The sequence below is a fragment of the Salmo salar genome, chromosome 13 (assembly GCF_965601325.2).
Source record: "Salmo salar chromosome 13, fSalSal1, whole genome shotgun sequence".
Classification (NCBI taxonomy): Eukaryota; Metazoa; Chordata; class Actinopteri; order Salmoniformes; family Salmonidae; genus Salmo; species Salmo salar.
Window position 1 is genome coordinate 85005977 of NC_138303.1, and position 19620 is coordinate 85025596.

At 42.1% G+C, this 19620-nt stretch overlaps 2 protein-coding genes and 1 pseudogene across 4 annotated transcripts; 1 reads left to right on the forward strand and 2 right to left on the reverse strand.

Moving 5' to 3' along the window:
* Nucleotides 1-3689: 3689 nt before the first annotated feature.
* LOC106567867 (NLR family CARD domain-containing protein 3-like) lies at nucleotides 3690-7588 on the forward strand (annotated as a pseudogene). The gene is made up of 4 exons (XR_014379947.1): nucleotides 3690-3695; nucleotides 3884-3985; nucleotides 4093-4332; nucleotides 5504-7588. The product of XR_014379947.1 is annotated as an NLR family CARD domain-containing protein 3-like (transcript).
* LOC106567866 (interleukin-1 receptor type 2) lies at nucleotides 7229-9082 on the reverse strand. Its single transcript, XM_014137694.2, has 4 exons — nucleotides 8879-9082; nucleotides 8538-8603; nucleotides 8205-8334; nucleotides 7229-8036 (listed from the first exon to the last, which is right to left on the reverse strand). Exons 1-4 carry the CDS (start codon nucleotides 8901-8903, stop codon nucleotides 7832-7834), a joined length of 426 nt encoding a protein of 141 aa, XP_013993169.1. The 5' UTR covers nucleotides 8904-9082; the 3' UTR covers nucleotides 7229-7831.
* A 373-nt stretch (nucleotides 9083-9455) lies between these two features.
* On the reverse strand, nucleotides 9456-19205 carry LOC106567865 (E3 ubiquitin ligase RNF121). Of its 2 annotated transcripts, none has more exons than XM_014137693.3 (9): nucleotides 19021-19205; nucleotides 16385-16422; nucleotides 14346-14487; nucleotides 13928-14082; nucleotides 12347-12454; nucleotides 12032-12152; nucleotides 11795-11928; nucleotides 11084-11185; nucleotides 9456-10327 (listed from the first exon to the last, which is right to left on the reverse strand). In XM_014137693.3, the coding sequence occupies exons 1-9, from the start codon at nucleotides 19195-19197 to the stop codon at nucleotides 10207-10209; spliced, it is 1098 nt and encodes a 365-aa protein (XP_013993168.2). In that variant the 5' UTR covers nucleotides 19198-19205; the 3' UTR covers nucleotides 9456-10206. The 2 variants fall into 2 exon arrangements, with proteins under 2 accessions (XP_013993168.2, XP_013993167.1); XM_014137692.3 differs by lacking the exon at nucleotides 19021-19205 and adding an exon at nucleotides 17334-17613.
* Nucleotides 19206-19620: the final 415 nt, after the last annotated feature.

The following is a 19620-nucleotide window of genomic DNA, read 5'->3' on the forward strand; positions in this document are numbered from 1 at the left end:
GCACTGCAGCAGGCAGCTGAGTCACGGAGAGAGAGCAGCCAGCGCACAAGTCGTGACAATTTTTTGCCAGTTGTATGTAGGCTATTTATATTGTTCATTATGGAGACACATATTTCCAACTCTTTTTCTTTAAAACATATTAACGTGCTAGAACTGATATAAAGGCCACAAAGCACTGGAAAACGTCATTCGGCACACTAGAGCGCTTTAAAATACTTTCGCTCAGAGGTAGCTTAATAAAGTAAACTGCAGTCTGTCGACTTGCCTATTGAAATAACAAGTCAATCTCGCAAATAAGCCATTTATAACGGTTTGTACTCTTAAGGATCCGCCCCTTTTTTTCAATTTTCGCCTAAAATGACATACCAAAATCTGACTGCCTGTAGCTCAAGCCCTGAAGCAAGGATATGCATATTCTTGGTACCATTTAAAAGGAAACACTTTTAAGTTTGTGGAAATGTATAAGGAATGTAGGACAATATAACACAACAGATATGGTAAAAGATAATACAAAGAGAAAAAAAACTGTTCTTTGTATTTTTTTGTACCATCATTTTGAAATGCAAGAGAAAGGCCAGAATGTATTATTCCAGCCCAGGTGCAATTTAGATTTTGGCCTCTAGGTGGCAGCAGTGTACGTGCAAAGTTTTAGACTGATCCAATGAACCATTGTAATTCTGTTCAATATTTTGAACCAAATGTGCCTAATTTGTTTATTAATAACTTTTCCTGTTCACAATTGTGCACTTTCCTCAAACAATAGCATGGTATTCTTTCACTGTAATAGCTACTGTAAATTGGACAGTGCAGTTAGATTAACAAGAATTTAAGCTTTCTGCCAATATCAGAAATGTCTATGTCCTGGGAAATGTTCTTGCTACTTACAACCTCATGCAAATCGCATTAGGCTACGTTAGCTCAACCATCCCGTGGAAGGGACACCGATCCCGAAGAAGTAAAAAATGAACATCTGGCACATAATAATGGCACAATTGCCAGAAAATAGCTTAACATTTGTTTTTTGAAGTGTTTCTTGCACGCGATTTCGAGATTCTCTGTCCAACTTTCAAAACATGTATGTTTACTGCTCTAATTACTTTGGTAACCCATTTATAATATCAATTAGGCACCTCAGGAGTTTGTGGTAGGCCTATATGGTCAATATATAGTGCATTCAGAATATATTCAGACCTCTTGTATTTTTCCACATTTTGTTACGTTACAGCCTTATTCAAAAAAATATTTTAAAAAAATCCCTCATCTATCTACACACAATACCCCATAATGACAAAGCAAAAACAGGTTTTTAGAAATGTTTGCAAATGTATATATATTTTTTTCTCACTAAAATATTATATTTACTTAAGTATTCAGACCTTTTACTCAGTACTTTGTTGAAGCATCTTTGGCAGCGATTACAGCCTTGAGTCTTCTTGGGTATGACGCTACAAGCTTGGCACACCTGTATTTAGGGCGTTTCTCCCATTCTTCTCTGCAGGTCCTCTCAAGCTCTGTCAGGTTGGATGGGGAGCGTCACTGCACAACTATTATCAGGTCTCTCCAGAGATGTTCGATCGGGTTCAATTCCGGGCTCTGATTGGGCCACTCCTGCCTTGTCTTGGGGTCGTTGTCCTGTTGGAAGGTGAACCTTTTCCCCAGTTTGAGGTCCTGAACACTGGAGCAGGTTTTCATCAAGGATCTCTCTGTACTTTGCTCTGTTCATTTTCCCCTCGATCCTGACTAGTCTCCCAGTCCCTGGCACTGAAAAACATCTCCACAGCATGATGCTGCCACCACCATGCTTCACCGTAAGGATGGTGCCAGGTTTCCTCCAGATGTGACGCTTGGCATTCAGTCCAAAGAGTTCAATCTTGGCTTCATCTGACCAGATAATGTTGTTTCTCATGGTCTGAATCCTTTAGGTGCTGTCATGCTTTTTACTGAGGAGTGGCTTCCGTCTGGCCTTTCTACCATAAAGGCCTGATTGGTGGAGTGCTGCAGAGATGGTTGTCCTTCTGGAAGTTTCTCCCATCTCCACAGAGGAACTCTGGAGCTCTGTGAGAGTGACCATCGGGCTCTTGGTCACCTCCCTGAGCAAGGCCCTTCTCCCCCGATTGCTCAGTTTTGCCAGGCTGACAGCTCTAGGAAGACTCTTGGTGGTTCCAACCTTCTTCCATTTAGGTATGATGGAGGCCAGTGTGTTCTTGGGGAACTTCAATGCTGCAGACATTTTTGGTACCCTTTCCCAGATCTGGGCCTCTACACAATCCTGTCTCGGGGCTCAATTTCTTCAACCTCGTGGCTTCGTTTTTGCTCTGTAACGTAGCAAAATGTGGGAAAAGGGAAGGAGTCTGAATACTTTCCGAATGCACTGTTCCACGGCTAAGGGCTGTGTCCTAAGAACAACACTTAGCCATGGTATATTGGCCATATACCACACCTCCTCAGACCTTGTTGCTTAATCATAGCAGTCAAAACAAGTTAACTCGACATTCATTGACGGAAAATTATCTGGTGAGTTAAGGGCAAATTATATTTTCTCTTGTAACATATTTTTAAGCTCGCAATCATTACTATTTTGATGGAAAACCGAATTTTGCTTCTTAGCCTACGTCGTTACAAATGACTTCGAATTTCCTTCTTAAAATGCTTGACAACCTTATGGGAAAAGGGTTCATCAAATAAATGTGGCAGCTCCTCTCTTGCTGCAAACACAAAATGTTGGGCTAGTTTTCAGGCCTCGTGAGCGGGTTTTGATAGATCATTGGGCTAGAAATTTCAACTAGACCTGGCAACCCTGAGTAGGAGGTACCTTTGAAAGTGAAGTTAACCTATTGCAGTTTCGTCTTTGTCGGACCTAAATCTTTGTACGGCCTTGTCTCTAGTCTTGACAAATATGTAGAATTTGAGCTGTGACATTTGAGTTATTATTTTTGTCCCTAGTGTTGTGTTATGTGTATTTTGAATGAATAAATATGATGTTTTAGTAAATTGAAGTGAGACAAAAAGTGCATTTAGTAGCAGAGAGGTTTCCAAACAAGCTCACCTGAAACAGAAAATGTCAGTATTTATGAATTTCTTCATGGTAAGAGAGGCCTACTCGCAAGTGGCAACAAGTCTGTCATTTACATGCATTTCATCTATCGTCAATATTTAACCTTCATCCACAGGTGTGTGTTTATTACATCCATAGGTGTGTGCTGTCTGGCACTGGTCAAGTAGCCATTGACTTCAGACTTTGAACTGTGACCCTGAAGCTGTACTCCTGAGGTTCTCCAGGATGGCAGGGTGAGGGGCTGACACGATGGTGCATGATGGAGGGGACACAATATCAGATGTCAGTTTTCCATTTGGAGAGGGGGTGTCTGGCGGAGGAAGAAGTAGTATCTCTGTGTCTGATGAGGGAGAGGAGGCTTTCTATGTGCCTGAAAGGAGACCCTCCCTGGACAATGGCCTGTGACCCATGTACACGGCGCATATTATTGCCCACAATAATGTTTCCTGTTTGTCCAAGTCTTGATCCTTTCATCATCCATCCTCAATCATTGATATTTGATGTGTGTTTAGTAGGCATGATGTGAAAAAGGCTCGATCATTGTCCATGTGATGTTCTATGTACAGATGTTCTATGTACAGAGTCCAGCAGCAAAGAACAGAGTCTTACTCCAGCTGCTACTCTTTGGACAGTGATGACTGTGAGACCAGAACCAGGAAGTAAGAACAGTCCTCCATGTTTGATCAGTCACAGACAGGATGCAAACTATGTTCAAGTGTGTTTTTATGGTGTAATTACGCGGCTCCATTTGTTTACAAAATGGTCATATCTGTGTTTAGGCTCATGCACCAGTATGTGTAGTAGTTTCATCTTCCACCACCTCTCCAGGTCTCAACGTTTCCTGCAGTGGAACTTCCTCCAAGACCAGAGCTGATCAAAAACCCAGATGAGAAGAGGCACCCTGCCCTGACTGTAGACTTCACCTTCAAGGTGGGCTGATGTACTGTATGTTCTACCACAAATGTCAACATGTTCCCAGAGTTGGGTTGATGAGTTAGAGAATTGCTCTTCTTTTTATTTCATTCTGTGGTTCCCAGGCCATCAGAAAGACACTGGAGAAGCTGGGGAAGGATGATCTGAGGAAGTTTAAGATCATGCTGTGGAAGCGTTACCCAGAGTTGTTCAGTGCTCCTCCCCAGGGCATGGACATGGTGACTTGGTGGACAGGCTGCTGGAGTGTTATGACCTAGAGGTGGCCCTGCAGCTCACCAAGGCCCTGTCGAAGGACATGGGCCTCAAGCGCCTGGCTGACTTCCTCAGGGACATTTGCAAAAGAGGTATGCACATCTTTATTTCATTTGATGAATGTAATATACACTGAGCAAAAATATCAACGCAACATGTAAAGTGTTGGTGTCATGTTTCATAAGCTGAAATAAAAGATCCCAGAAATGTTCCATACGCAAAAAAAAAGCTTCTTTCTCTCAAATATTGTACACAAATTGGTTTACATCCCTGTCAGTGAGCATTTTGCCTTTGCCAAGATAATCCATCCACCTGACAGGTGTGGCATATCAAGAAGCTGAATGAACAGCATGATCATTACACAGGTGCACTTTGTGCTGTGGACCATAAAAGGCACAACATAATGCCACAGATGTCTCAAGTTTTGAGGGAGCGGGCAATAGGCATGCTGACTGCAGAAATATCCACCAGAGCTGTTGCCAGAGAATTTAATGTTTATTTATCTACCATAAACCGCCTCCAACGTCATTTTAGAGAATTTGGCTGTACGTCCAACCGGCCTCACAACCGCAGACACCTTGTATGGCATCCTGTGTGCGAGCGGTTTGTGGATGACAACATTCTGAACAGAGTGCCCCATGGTGGCAGTGGGGTTGTGGTATGGGCAGGCATAAGCTATGGACAACGAACACAATTACATTTTATCGATGGCAATTTGAATGCGCAGAGATACCGTGACGAGATCCTGAAGCCCATTGTTGTGCCATTCATCCGCCGCCATCACCTCATGTTTGAGCATGATAATGCACGGCCCCATGTCATAAGGATCTGTACACAATTCCTGGAAGCTGAAAATGTCCCATGGAGAAAATGTCCCAGTTCTTCCATGGCCTGCATACTCACCAGACATGTCACCTATTGAGCATGTTTGGGATGCTCTGGATTGACATGTACGACAGTGTGTTCCAGTTCCCGCTAATATCCAGCAACTTCGCACAGCCATCGAAGAGGAGAGGGACAACATTCCACAGGCCACAATCAACAGCCTGATCAACTCTATGCAAAGGAGATGTGTTGTGCTGCATGAGGAAAATGGTGGTCACACCAGATACTGACTGGTTTTCTGATCCACGCCTCTACCTTTTTTTAAGGTATCTGACCAACAGATGCATGCATATCTGTATTTGAAATGGCCATTGAAAAGGAGGAAATATATTAGATTGTGCATTTAATGTCTCCTTTTCCCCTATTTTCTCTGTGCAGATGAGGTGCGTTATGAGCTGAGACGCACTCTGCTGAGGAAGTATAGCAGTATGCACGAGTGCTTTGCCCAGCAGGGAGAGCATAAGGCCTTTGACAGTATCTTTAATGATCTCTACATAACAGACGAAGGCAACGCTGGCCCAATATCCAGAACGAGGTCAGAAAGTTTGACAAGAGAAGCATGTCAGGTCTATCTATAGTCACCAACGGCATCGCCGGGGTGGGGAAGTCTGTGGCTGTGCAGAAGTTCATTATGGACTGGGCTGAGGAGCGGAAGCACAAGCATGTCTACTTCCTGTTCCCACTGCCCTTCAAAGAGCTCAACCTCATGCTGGACCTAAAGACCTGCCTCCTGGAGATCATCCATGCCCTCTATCCTGAGACCAAGGTGCTGCCCACCTTCAAGTGCGGCGACGGCAAGGTCATGTTCGTCTGACGGGCTGGACGAGTATGCATGTCCCCTGGACTTTCACCGCACAGAGACTTGGTGTGATAGCACCGAGCTGGCCATGATGCATGTGGTGCTGACCAACCTGATCAGGGGCAACCTGCTCTCCCGCCCGCTCATCTCCAGTCGACTGCCCCAGAAGCTGTGTACCAGGTGTTGGAGGTGCGCGGTTTCACTGACAAACAGAAGGAGTACTTCAGGAGGAGATTTGAGGACCCGGCGCAGGCCGATAAGGTGATCGCCCACCTGACCTCCTGCAAGACCCTCCACATCATGTGCCATCTGCCCATGTTCTGCTGGGTGGTGTGCGGACTGTTCCAGCGCAAGTTCAGGGAGAAGGGGTCGGATGTGGAGCTTCCCAAGGGGCTGACCCTGATGTACACCCACTTGCTCTTGGTGCACCTGCGTGTGCGTGGCGCCAGGGGCTCGGCCTCTCACACCCCAGAAGAGGAGAGGAACTTTCTGATGAAGCTGGGCAAGCTGGCGTTTACAATGCTCGAGAAGAACCAAAGTCATTGGCAAGGCCACCTGGAAAGACTGTGGGGTGGAGGTCGCTGAGGCTGTCACTAAGAGTGGCCTGTGCATTGAATTCCTGATTGAGCAGTTTGTCATGTACCAGGAGAAGGTCCAGAGCTTCATCCACCCCACCATCCAGGAATACCTGGCTGCCCTCTAAGTGTTCCTCACCTGGAGGTGCACAGGGAAGAACATCCTGGAGCAGCCGCTGAAAAGCAAGTTCTCACTCATGTTCAAGAACCCCAGTCTGCAGAGCCCCGATGGAAACCTGGATGTCTACCTGCGCTTCCTCTTGAGCATGGCCCAGAATGCCAATCAGGAGCTGCTGCAACACTTCCTACCCATTAAGAGCAAGTGCTCGTCTGTCTCTGAGAGCCTCCATCATCAAGAAGAAGATCAAAGAAAACCACCACCCTGACAGGAACGCCAATCTGCAGTGCTGTCTAAAATTGCTAGGGGTTGGTGCTGAAGCTCGCAGCCACAGCCGCTCTAACTTTGTGAATAACCACTGACTGGTAATACTCTGACGACAGTATTTATAAAGACAAAGAGAGTGTTGTTAGGTTAAGGGAATTGGGGAAGAAACATATGGATACTTCAGGGTTGCTTTGTAACAAAGTCATATCTGTGGAAAAGTACAAATCTGTAATGTGAAAAGTAGCCACAAGGTGGCAGTAGCAGTACTACTAAGAGAGGCAGTGAGGTCACTGGGCTACAAGTGAGGGGTTATCAAAATAAGTCAAAGGGATGTGTGAAACCAATTAAGCCATTGAAAATGTATATTTATAGGCCATTACACATGTATTGACTATACACAAAATATAACATTGTCATTATGATGCTTTACATAAATGTGAGCTAATGTAAACGCACTCTTATCAATGCTTGGTATGTGTTTACAAGGTTTACACAAATGACATGATGCAATCTTATTTGCAATGGCTGCCTACTTCCAGGACATGTATGGTGTTGCTTTGTCATGATAAAACACAACTTAATCCATTTCTAAGAGATGTGAAAGAATAATGGCAGATGAAGAGAAGTTCCCTTGAACTAAATTGTCTTTAAACTAGGTTACAGTTGTGAAAGTCAGTTCATTAAACAAATGTGTATGGTCACAATTTTAATGTATTCTTTTTCATCCATGCTTTCTTAGTCGTCAGTTTCTTTTGAGTCTTCAAGATTATTGCATTAGAATCCATACTTGACTATTGCCACTAGATAGAGCAATAGAAGGGCTTTTTGTCAGTAAGTGTTCATTGTCTTTTTCGCTGAACTATGGATGATACATGAGTGGACTAAGTCCATCCGTCATCTCATTTCTTGCTAGTGTTTTTTTCTTTGGTCCTTTTTCCTGTCTTTTCTCATTGTTCTCTCCTCGGTTTGGTGTTGGGAGTGGGTGAAAGAGGGGGAAATATAGCCTTGTGATTGGCCATCAGTGTGACAGTCCTTTGGTCAAGCCCAGCCGGGCTGTTTATCACACAGGTAAAGGTGGACCTGAAGTCCTCTGCAGTCACGCTCTTAAACACCAGACTCCTCTGGATCACCCTGCCATCCTCTGAAACTGATCTGAAACCAACACATTTATAACACTTAGCCAACACTCCTTCCACATATTATATAGTACAAGAGCTGAACAGAACACTTTGCCTACTCTACGCGCGTAAGAGTCATGGTTTGGCAAAGGTTTCAAAGCTTCCAATAATGTCTACATGTGATGCAAACCCCAGTACTTACTCTTCTGTTTCTGATACTCTGCCATCAGTGTAGGCTACCTCTGGGAATGTCCCATTGACCAGCCAGTAGACAAGTGTAAAGTCATCAGGAAGGCCTGGGTCTGCCTTACAGTCAATAACCAACCGCTTTCCTGTGTATGACAAGCACATCCTGTTTGCCAAAAACTGGTCCTTATCTACACCAGAATATAATTATCAGACCATACACCCAGAACCCAAGTTCTAAATCACAGTGAAGACTAGGGGTTCTGTGATTATAAACACTTCAGAGTATCCATGGCCATGATTGATATTACCATTTTAATAAAAACTGTGAGATAGCTGAATTCCTTACCTAGAACAGCTCCTATTCTGGACCTTATGGGCTGGATAATTCTGGGAGATGGCACCTCTGTGTTATCTAGACAATAACAATTGACGTTAGAGACATTTTGAAATGTTGAAAAATCATGTAGGCAGGCTGATACAGACACACACACCTGTAGAGACCTCTGAGTGCAGGACCCAGAAAAATCCCAGAAAAGCTGGAGTGAAGAGACAGAACACACCCTAAGCCATTACGTAACAGGCACACAGACACATAGAAATGTAGATACATATGCAGCAGAAAGTAATCATATACCCATAGTCAACATACATCAGTGAAGGTGTGTGTGAGAATGTTAGATCGCTTACCTGTGAGAGAAATTGTTAACTTCATACTGGGCTTCTGTCTGACTGCTGTGAGATGGTCAACAAATGCTGGTTCTAACAACACTACCTCATGTACTTACTATATATACACAATCACTTCCTCTTCAACCACCCACCCTAAATAAACATGCACACTAGCACACACACACAGAGGGAATTCCCTGTGCGCAAGTTAATATGCTTATTTATGGCAGACTCAATAGGGTGGCTTTTGACACAATCAAGTCATGTTTATCATGCGTCCTATATCTACAAAGCATAAAATGAAGTGTGATTCATTTAACACATGAACATGAATCATTTAACAAATGTGAAATACTGGGGTTGAATACAGATGAATTTTTTTTTTAACATGCTGTATTTTCTCAGAACTGACAACACAATATTTCAGTGGGCGACCCCCAATCCTGATACGGTGGTTTCCGTCTGGTAAGTTTCTTTCCCAGAAATAGACATACAGGAAGGTATATACAAAAAGGTATATTCAAAATCCCCCAGGTCATGAGCTATTCTATTCTAGTAAATCGGGTCTAAATTAAGTAAATGTCTATACCTGATCTTGACTGTGTCACGTTTATTAACAGAACAAAAACATGACAAGAAAGTCAACACAACCGAAATGATCTAATGTTATTCACCTTCTTGCACACACTGTCTTTTACAGTATCTGTTCCTGGAGAGCCATCTGGGCTGAATACAGACAGGAGAGGCCATCTGAGGGAGGTATAAGGAGGGCATATTGGAGAAAGCAGTGCCCTTCTTAAAAATATGACTGTAGTAGGATAGGATACACTGTCTGAGACTAGTGCTCCTGAGGAACCAGAAACTCCCCCCAGCAGCCACATTCAACCAGGACCTTCACTAACAAAAGGCGCAGATTTAACACACAAAACGACTGTCACTCTGCAACGCTCCACTCATCCATCTGAGCAGTGTTAACTACTCATCGCCATAGAATCCAACAAATATCAACAAGTTAAGACAAATTATTTTGGGAAAAAGCATCTCCATGAAAAAACAGAGAACCATTTTACTAAGCTATGAAATGTACACTGCATGTGTTTTAGTTGTGACTGACTAAACAAAAATGAAACCGACATCTAAACCCAGATTACTTGTAAAATTCAAATAAATCTTAAATACAGATACTATGTGCCTATAAATCTATACAAATAGTACAGGTATAGACACAGTTTATAATAGATGTTCGTAGAGTCCATGGTGAGGCCTCCAAGTCTCCCTCAGACAGACCAGTGCAGTATCTTCCATCTCCATACGGCTTGTGTGTCCCTCTCCTCCACTTTCCCAGATCACTCCAGGCCCAGGATATAGTTGATGCCTTGCACAAGTCCAATGATTACGGGTTGCCAAGCAACAAGGTAGCGGAGCCAGTCCAGGAGTTGTCCATACATGACATGTGGCTTCTCCCAGCTTCATATTATGGGTCAAGGAGATATAAACAAGTGACGACCCCACCCCCGAACCAAACCCTTACAAACCAATTCACATATCCAGTCTGTGATAATATATTGTGATATCTTTCAGGACCTTACTAGAATCAGGCTTGATAGTGGAGAATGGACAATAACATCTTCCAATAACTATATCCTAGCCTTTTTAAAACCATAGGATCATCTCTTCGCCCTAGGGTGTAGTTTTAATTGAAAGTGTGTGAAATTAAATATGTATGCTATGTTGTCAAGAAAGGATTTGGGAGGTGTATGGAGAAGTTCTCCATGGTAACACGATGTGTCACCTCTAAAGCAGAAGAGGCAGCAGCTACTAACGTTGACAGTTTCTACAGCCGCTAACAGGAACTAGGTTATATAACTCAATGCGTCTCCATGGAGACAAAGCCACCCTTCCCATAATGTCCTGTTCCAGTTTGTGTTTACATGTAAATGTAGGTCAAAGTTCCCATGAACAACATCAGCGTAAACTTACTGCTTATAACTTATACTGCAGCATTTATAGGTAACACAACCTATTCCCATCATGGACAAGCAGAGTGAAACTAACGACCTCTGTACTGTGTAACCCTCTGTACTGTCGTGCTAACCAACAGAAATAATGAGTCAATGACTGAGACAAATTGCAACATGAAAGCAAAAGACAGAGACATACACAATATGAAAGAGGTACATATTAGACATCAAACCCTCATGAGAGCAGAAGAGTAAAGGATACGGGTTACTGAACATTCTCTTCAGGTCCACCTTCTCTTTACAGTACGGGCATGTCTGCTTCTTTCCCACGATGCACCATCCTCGTATGCAGAACTCATGGAATCTGAGGCAGAGAGTTAAGGAGCCAGGTAGAAGGTGGAGGGGTGGTGTTACATGTGTGTGCATTCAACCTAAAAAAAAAACATGAGAATAACTGCAAAATATGGCCAAATATGAAACTTTAGGTAAAATCTGGTCAAATGCTGTAGGCATAGCTCACTGCTTGGTAAAATACAGAATACTGGATGTTTTTTTCCTACTTCGCTGTGGCACACTGTAATAACCATATCAGTAAGCTCAGACCAGTAAGCTATTAAAATATGATGTCCTCAATGTGAACATAGAAACCACAAATGCCATAAAACATGTGACAATTCACCTCATGGAAGACTAGTACAGGGAGTCATTACAGGAAACGACGTAGGGCACCATTATTTATAGAAACAGGAAGTGAGATAGGCACATGGTACAGTGTTACTGATGTTCAACAGTCACATCTCATGCGCATGTTTGTTTGGTCAATTTCCCTTTGGCTTTTGTGTTCGTACACCACGTCTTCCATGACACACTGACAGTTACAGCTTTTATGCAACAGACAAACCAGTTCTACCACAACATCACGCTCCAACATGCATATTTATCTAGAGAATATTTCTTAGATGATAAAGGATACACATGGTTGCAGGATAGTCTGTAGGTGTTCTCGATGATTCCCTCCTCGCTGACGTCGACCAGAATGGGCTGGCCACACACAGCGCAGATACTGTCAGAGAGGTGCTTGGTGGGCATTCCAGACGCACTGTAGTACTAGAGAAGACAGAGATACAATGTAATGTTGCTGGACAAATTCACAGCTTTTACAACAAATAATGTTGTACAACTAGCAACTTGACAGGCCCTGGATACTTACCCCCACTGTCGATGCCATGACGTCTGCACACATTTCAGCAAAGTCCCTACCCAGGACACCATAGTACAGACCATAGAACAGCAAGGACACACCAAAATCCATTGCATCCTCTGGCTTTATTCTGAAAATAAACATCAATATCAACATGATTAAAACGTTACAGCTTCTCAAAGAAAGCTCCGGCGCCACTTCTATAAATCAAAACGTACTTAAAGGATTCTGAAATAAAATGACTAACTACACAAGGATGATCCTTGTTAACCACTGGTATTGTCCATAAATACACAATTGTTCCAAGAAATAACTAGAACTTACCTAAATATCAAGTTAATGCCAAACAGTGTAAACATGACAACAGAGTAGCCCACTATCCCTGTGGCATAGCTGATCTTGTAGAGGAGAAGGAACCATTTGTAGACCAGCCTGTCCACAGAAACAAGTGAACATTCAGACATATTTCAGCTAACTGAGGTGAATGTGAAGAAACATAGATCCGTTCTTTGACTAAAGTAGCACTTACTGCAAGACAGGTTGGGTTTGAGGCTTTTGACCTCTTACCATGACCATTTCATCATGCATCACCTAGGCATTCTGTATATTATGGAGGTATCCAGACCTTCCAACCCTGTCCAACTTTTTAGAGTACTAGATGCAATTGGCAAATTGGAGATTCAACTCGCGCGCATAGCCCTCGCCGAATTGGGGTTCTTTCCCCTGCACGATTTGTACCAAATCAAGTCTATAAAAGGTTTCCATTTACACATATGGTAAAAGTCAGTAACATGATCTAATCACAAAGGGGCTTTATTCTTGGAGATTACATGTACAGTGTAGAATGGAGATAATTATCTATAATGTTTTTCTTAGCACATGCCCCCAAGTTTAGTCTCTAAAGTAGAGGAATGCTTGTCACCTCCCACACAGGGCCAATCACTAGGGCCAGCTCACAAGTACTGGGTTTTTAGACACAGTTCCTAATCAACACTAAAAGCAAAATAATTTGAAAACATAAAAACAAAAACAAACGATCGCATCGACACAGACCGCAAACTGGCTACACAAAGCTTAAGTAGGCTAGCGCAAAGAGAATCTGAACGCTGTTCGCTAGAAGAGTCTGCTGTTTCAGCCTATGTAAAGGTGCCTATTGGATTTCTTTGCAGCGCATACATCATTTCAGATTTTAGAAATGTATAAAATCTCAAACCTAGTGGAAAGGCATTTTAGAATCATTGCCTCTATAGCTGATACCGGACACTCATTCATTCTTCATCTTCTAAACTCCAGACTCCATCTAATGTCAAGATGCTTATATTTATTTTGGATTATACTTTTGTAATGTTTTTTGTAACATGGATCATAATTACAGTTAGTCTGTCAGGTTGCGTGATCCTCGTAATGTTACGTGGAAAATACAACGAACGGGACGCAGAATTAAATGTATATCACACTGGCACAAATGCGACCAGTTATTTTTCGTATTTGTATTTCATTTATTTCACTAGCAAATGTGATTAGTGTTTACCTTTCCACAACACACAGAGTCGAAAATGGATTTGTCCATGTGTTTACGTACAGTTGACAGTCGGTAAACTCAGCATCACAACAAAGAGGAGGGGCAGACACGGGTAGCTACGTCCAATAATGTATTCATCTCCATGTCCGTTGACACAAACTCCGTACATGTCTGTGTGTTGCAGCTCGGGAATCGGGATGTTAGATTTACTCAGTGGATTTTAAAATGTTTAAAAAAATAAGGCCCTATTCATTTCTGCATACTTTTAACTCGGATCTCGTACATGGACAGAGAATTGCGTAGTTGGTACGCAAAATGCGTGCATGTTGGCAGGTCATATGGGTGTGTGTAGACACTACCTGGCCTTGTATATGGGACCTTACCTAGGTGTAGTGCACTCCAGTGGCTTACGTGTGGCCCGGTAGGTAACGTATGCAGTGACCACAGAGAAGATGAACCACGTGACAAGGAACCTCCACCAGTGAAGCTTGGTGGTGAAGTACAGAGGAACCACCCACATCTGGAACAGAGTCACCAGCTAGAAGAGAACACACATTTTAAAGTACTGACGCACACAGACACTCAGTTCAATTTGAGGCTGAATAACCCCGAGAACCAGACTGTGTCCATTTGAAGAAGCTGGTCTGTGGACGTTTTGTCTGTACAGTACGTGAACTGTGATTTATATGATTTGCAGGGCATGCTGTCTATTTCGTCTTCTGCGCGCAAGTCAGCGTGTGTTTGTGTGTCTGAGTGAGCATGACTGTGCAGTGTGTGGGAGAGATTGTCTGTGTGTCTTACATTGTAGGACTTGGGGTGCCTCTGTTTCCATTGCACAAGGACCAGCTGGGCGATGACCAGGGTGACAATGAGGATCAGCACCATCTCAGCGTGCATGGCCTCATGGCCCTTGTGTTTTGCATGCATCCTGGCATGCTCCAACCTATGAAGACACACACACACACATATATATATATACTACAAACAACCTAGTGCTCAGGCCTGGGTATCCAATATGATCAATCACTAAGTATCTGGATAGATTCTTATAATAGTTACATTCATACTAGTTTCCAATGGTAGGAAACATTGATAACCTAAGGGCTCTACAGTATATCAATAATCAAACTACATCAAAATAAGATCATGTTGAACCTGACTTAACTTTTGTGACGAACAGCTGAAGTCGGGAGTTTACATACACTTAGGTTGGAGTCATTAAAACTTGTTTTTCAACCACTCCACACATTTCTTGTTAACAAACTATCGTTTTGGAAAGTTGGTTAGGACATCTACTTTGTGCATGACAAGTAATGTTTCCAATTGTTTACAGACAGATTATTTCATTTATAACTCACTGTATAGAATTCCAGTGGGTCAGAAGTTTACATACATTAAGTTGACTGTGCCTTTAAACAGCTTGGAAATTTTCTGGAATTTATGTCATGTCTTTAGAAGCTTCTGATAGGCTAATTGACATAATTTGAGTCAATTGGAGGTGTACCTGTGGATGTATTTCAAGGCCTACCTTCAAACTCTGTGCCTTTTTGCTTGACATAATGGGAAAATCAAAACAAATCACCCAAGACCTCAGAAAAATAAATTGTAGACCTCCACATGTCTGGTTCATCCTTGCGAGAAATTTCCAAATGTCTGAAGGTACCACGTTCATCTGTACAAACAATAGTACGCAAGTATAAACACCATTGGACCACGCAGCCGTCATACTGCTCAGGAGACAGAACGCGTCTCCTTCCTAGAGATGAACATACTTTGGTGCGAAATGTGCAAATCAATCCCAGAACAACACAAAAGGACCTTGTGAAGATGCTGGAGGAAACAGGTACAAAAGTATCTATATCCACAGTAAAACGAGTCCTATATCGACATAACCTGAAAGGCCGCTCAGCAAGGATGAAGCCACTGCTCCAAAACCGCCTTAAAAAAGCCAGACTACGGTTTACAACTGCACATGGGGACAAAGATCGTACTTTTTGGAGAAATGTCCTCTGGTCTGATGAAACAAAAATAGAACTGTTTGGCCATAATGACCATTGTTATGTTTGGAGGAAAAAGGGGGAGGCTTGCAAGCCGAAGATCATCATCCCAACCGCGATGCACGGGGGTGGCAGCATAATGTTGTGGGGGTGCTTTGCTGCAGGAGGGACTGGTGCACTTCACAAAATAGATGGTATCATGAGGGAGGAAAATTATGTGGATATATTGAAGCAACATCTCAAGACATCAGTCAGGAAGTTAAAGCTTAGTCACAAATGGGTCTTCCAAATAGACAATGACACCAAGCATACTTCCAAAGTTGTGGCAAAATGGCTTAAGGACAACAAAGTCACGGTATTGGAGTGGCCATCACAAACCCCTGACCTCAATCCTATATAAAATTTGTGATGCAGAACTGAAAAAGCGTGTGTGAAAAAGGAGGCCTACAAACCTGACTCAGTTACACCAGCTCTGTCAGGAGGAATGGGCCAAAATTCACCCAACTTATTGTGGGAAGCTTGTGGAAGGCTACCCCGAAACGTTTGACCCAAGTTAAACAATTTAAAGGCAATGCTACCAAATACTAATTAAGTGTATGTAAACTTCTGACCCACTGGGAATGTGATGAATTAAATAAAAGCTGAAATAAATCACTCTACTATTATTCTGACATTTCACATTCTTAAAATTAAGTGGTGATCCTAACTGACCTAAAACAGGGAATTTTTACTAGGATTAAATGTCAGGAATTGTGAAAAACAGAGTTTAAATGTATTTGGCTGAGGTGTATGTAAACTTCCGACTAACTTGCAGTCAGAATGAATAATTGTGAAGAGACTGACCTCCACTTCTCCTCCGGTGACAGATGGGTCAAGTCGACCTCAAGTGAAGAAAAAAAAAAACAGACATTCACAATTATTCCAAATGCTTCTACATCAATTAGTAAGAAATCTACATATAAATGCATTTACATAGAACCTCTGAATTAAACAGTCACAATATATCTACAAACGACAATTATTGCATCAAAAATGTTAATTTTAAATCAGTCTGTATTCTGATCATGTGGGTTGGGAGGCTGTTGTTAGTGGACAGACATGTGAATACTAAAAGGGATGAACCCTGCTGGCCAACAAAGAGCATAGGCACAGTTTCTGTCCATTATTGCTAAATGGTGAGAACACTAGCCTTTGGTCCAAAACAGTTTTTAGAGAGTTCGCGCTACCTGGACAGAGGATGGATTATGCGTCAACTAGATGACCTTTGACTCTGTTTGCCACATCAGCTATTACATGGCGTGACATCTAATGAGTATTAGCTACTGCTACATCATTGATGCTATTGAAATAGGAAACGGGTTGTCAAGCAAAGGCAGCAAATTGGCAGCTAAACCAGAATGATCAATTTAGTTAGCTATCTGTGGCTACTTATATAGCAACCTAGCTAAATAGTTTGCTAACGTTAGCTATCAGCTACCACGTACAATACAAGGGCGTGATGATGATGGCCCTTGAAGTTGTACGTTTGTGTTTTAGCTGACTGCACTATAATATACTTGGTTTCCTAATGCACTCAATAGAGAAATGCACTCAATGATAGCCTCCTACCTGTCTAACTAAAAGGGAAGAGAACTGGGAAGTTAACTAGCAAAGCTAACATCGTGTGACGTTTACTAGCCGGTGCAAGAGGCAGGTCTCGTCCATATTGGCTGCAACGCAATTTGAGCACTTTACAATTCACGCTATTTGTTGTTTTCTGATTCTACAACGGTAACACATGTGGTACCCTAACCTGATTTCGTTCATCGTGATGTCCGAGTCCATGATCGTGTTCTATACCATCAACCTCCACCTCAAACACCCCCGCCATCTTCGGGAGTGCTGTCAATTCCGAACGGATGCCATTTCCGGTTTGGAAAACATGAGGGCCAATCAAAACACTGCACGCGAGTTATTTTTCTAAAGATTTTTAAAACTAACCCAAGATGAATGAATCATAGTGGGAATAAACCAGACTGGAGATGGGCAGAGCCAAGCACGAGCTAGTCAGATCCTATTGGCGTGTTGTAGCATTTGTTTGCATATTTCCGTTAGGGAACGCCTACTCTGAGAGGCGCGTGTGTGGAATAACCAGTGGTGTAAAGTACTTAACATCCCTGGTCATCCCTACTGACACTGATCTGGTGGACTCACTAAACACAAATGCTTTGTTTGTAAATAATGTCTGAGTGTGACCCGGGCTATCCATAAATAAATAAAAAAACAAGACAGTTGTGCTGTCTGGTTTGCTTAATATAAGGATTTTATTTATTTATTATTTGTACTTTTACTTTTGATACTTAAGTATATTTTAGCACCTACATTTACTTTTGATACTTAAGTATATTTAAAACCAAATACTTTTAGACTTTTACTAAAGGAGTAGTTTAGTGGTTGACTTTTACTTGAGTCATTTTCTATTTAAGTATTTTTACTTTTACTCAAGTATGAGTATTGGGTACTTTTTCCACCACTGGGAATAACTCAATTCGCCCTTGCACTGTAAAAGTCTACAAAATGCAGTCCATTCTGTTACAGATTCTAGTTTTGGAAACAGAAAACTGCATGGAGATCAAATCTTTCATCGATGAAAAAATGTGCAAAATGTCGGCAAAAATCCATCTCGCTTCATCTTCTTCAACTGCCGGCCACTGGGCTTCAGCTCATCACCATATTACCATATTTGGAAGTGAGTGGAAACACCAACCGGATGCTTCACATGTATACATCTGGTGAAATATCTGTCTCATTGTTCTTTTATTTATATTTTGGAGAAAAACCACACAAGAAGTATACAAACAGACAATGATAACATATGCTAGGGGGTACAACAAATGACACATTATTCAAAGACCTTAAAAGATACACACATATTGATTGTTTTAACGGCTTTCTTATTGGAAGAATGTAGAATAGTCTTAATGTACTGATCGAATTCCTCATAGAAAACATGGAAGAGTGTTTTTTTATTAGTGAATTTACATTTATGAATATGACATTTTTCCATTAGCACAAATAGATTTATGAGGTAACATTTTTTTGTTATCCTTACTATAGTTAAGGAAACCAAGCAGCGCATTCTCCCATAAAAAAAAACAAAAGTCATCAAGAATATTAACAATGATAAAACTATGAATATCTTTCCATAATTTCGTTACAATGCCAAAATGAATGCAAAACTGTTGTTGTGATTCTGGATAGCCAGATTGCTAGCAAGAATGACAAGAATGTGCCATTTGGGGAATCTTAAGTGGCTGGTTTAGACTCGTGTCATCATGTTCTTCATCCCCGTCTAGTTTGACCGATTTCATGTCAATTGCTAATATGGCTAACTAGCTAGCCAACAACTGTAAGGATGTATTTGAGAGACAACAAGTACTCATTACGCAAATGTATTTATGTTTTCAATAAACATTGGAGACTAAATATAACGTACTCACCAGATCATTTTCCATCAATGGATGTCGATTTAACTTGTTTGACTGCTGATTAAGGACTAAGACATGAGGGGATATTGTATATGTGTAACAGTGTAGGTTCCGTCCCTCTCTTCGCCTCAACCCGGGCTCGAACCAGGGACCCTTGCACACATCAACAACTGACACCCCACGAAGCATCGTTACCCATCGCGCCACAAAAGCCGCGGCCCTTGCAACGCAAGGGGAAACCCTACTTCAAGTCTCAGAGCGAGTGACGTCACTGATTGAAACGCTGTTAGCGCGCACCACCGCTAACTAACTAGCCATTTCACATCGGTTACATATGGCCAATATACCACGGCTAACGGCTGTTCTTAAGCATGACGCAAAGCGGAGTCCGTTAGCTGTGGTATATTGGCCATATATCACAAACCCCCAGGGTGCCTTATTGTTATTATAAACAACATAAAAACAACGTAAAAGTTATTTTTTGTCATACCTATGATAAATGGTCTGATATACCACAGCTTTCAGTCAATCAGCATTCAGGGCTTGAACCGGTTTTTAATTAAGCAATAAGGCATGAGGGGGTGTGGTATATGGCAAATATACTACGGCTAA

Coding starts and splice junctions, on each gene's coding strand:
- LOC106567865 (XM_014137693.3), bottom strand. CDS start 19,197: ATGCTTCGTGGGGTGTCAGTTGTTGATGTGTGCAAGGGTCCCTGGTTC. Junction 14,083..14,345: donor GGCACCCCAAGTCCTACAAT/GTAAGACACACA, acceptor GTTCTCTTCTAG/CTGGTGACTCTGTTCCAGAT. Junction 12,455..13,927: donor CTGGAGTGCACTACACCTAG/GTAAGGTCCCAT, acceptor TTCTGTGGACAG/GCTGGTCTACAAATGGTTCC.
- LOC106567866 (XM_014137694.2), bottom strand. CDS start 8,903: ATGAAGTTAACAATTTCTCTCACAG. Junction 8,335..8,537: donor CAGAATAGGAGCTGTTCTAG/GTAAGGAATTCA, acceptor TGTCATACACAG/GAAAGCGGTTGGTTATTGAC. Junction 8,037..8,204: donor AGAGTATCAGAAACAGAAGA/GTAAGTACTGGG, acceptor TGTTGGTTTCAG/ATCAGTTTCAGAGGATGGCA.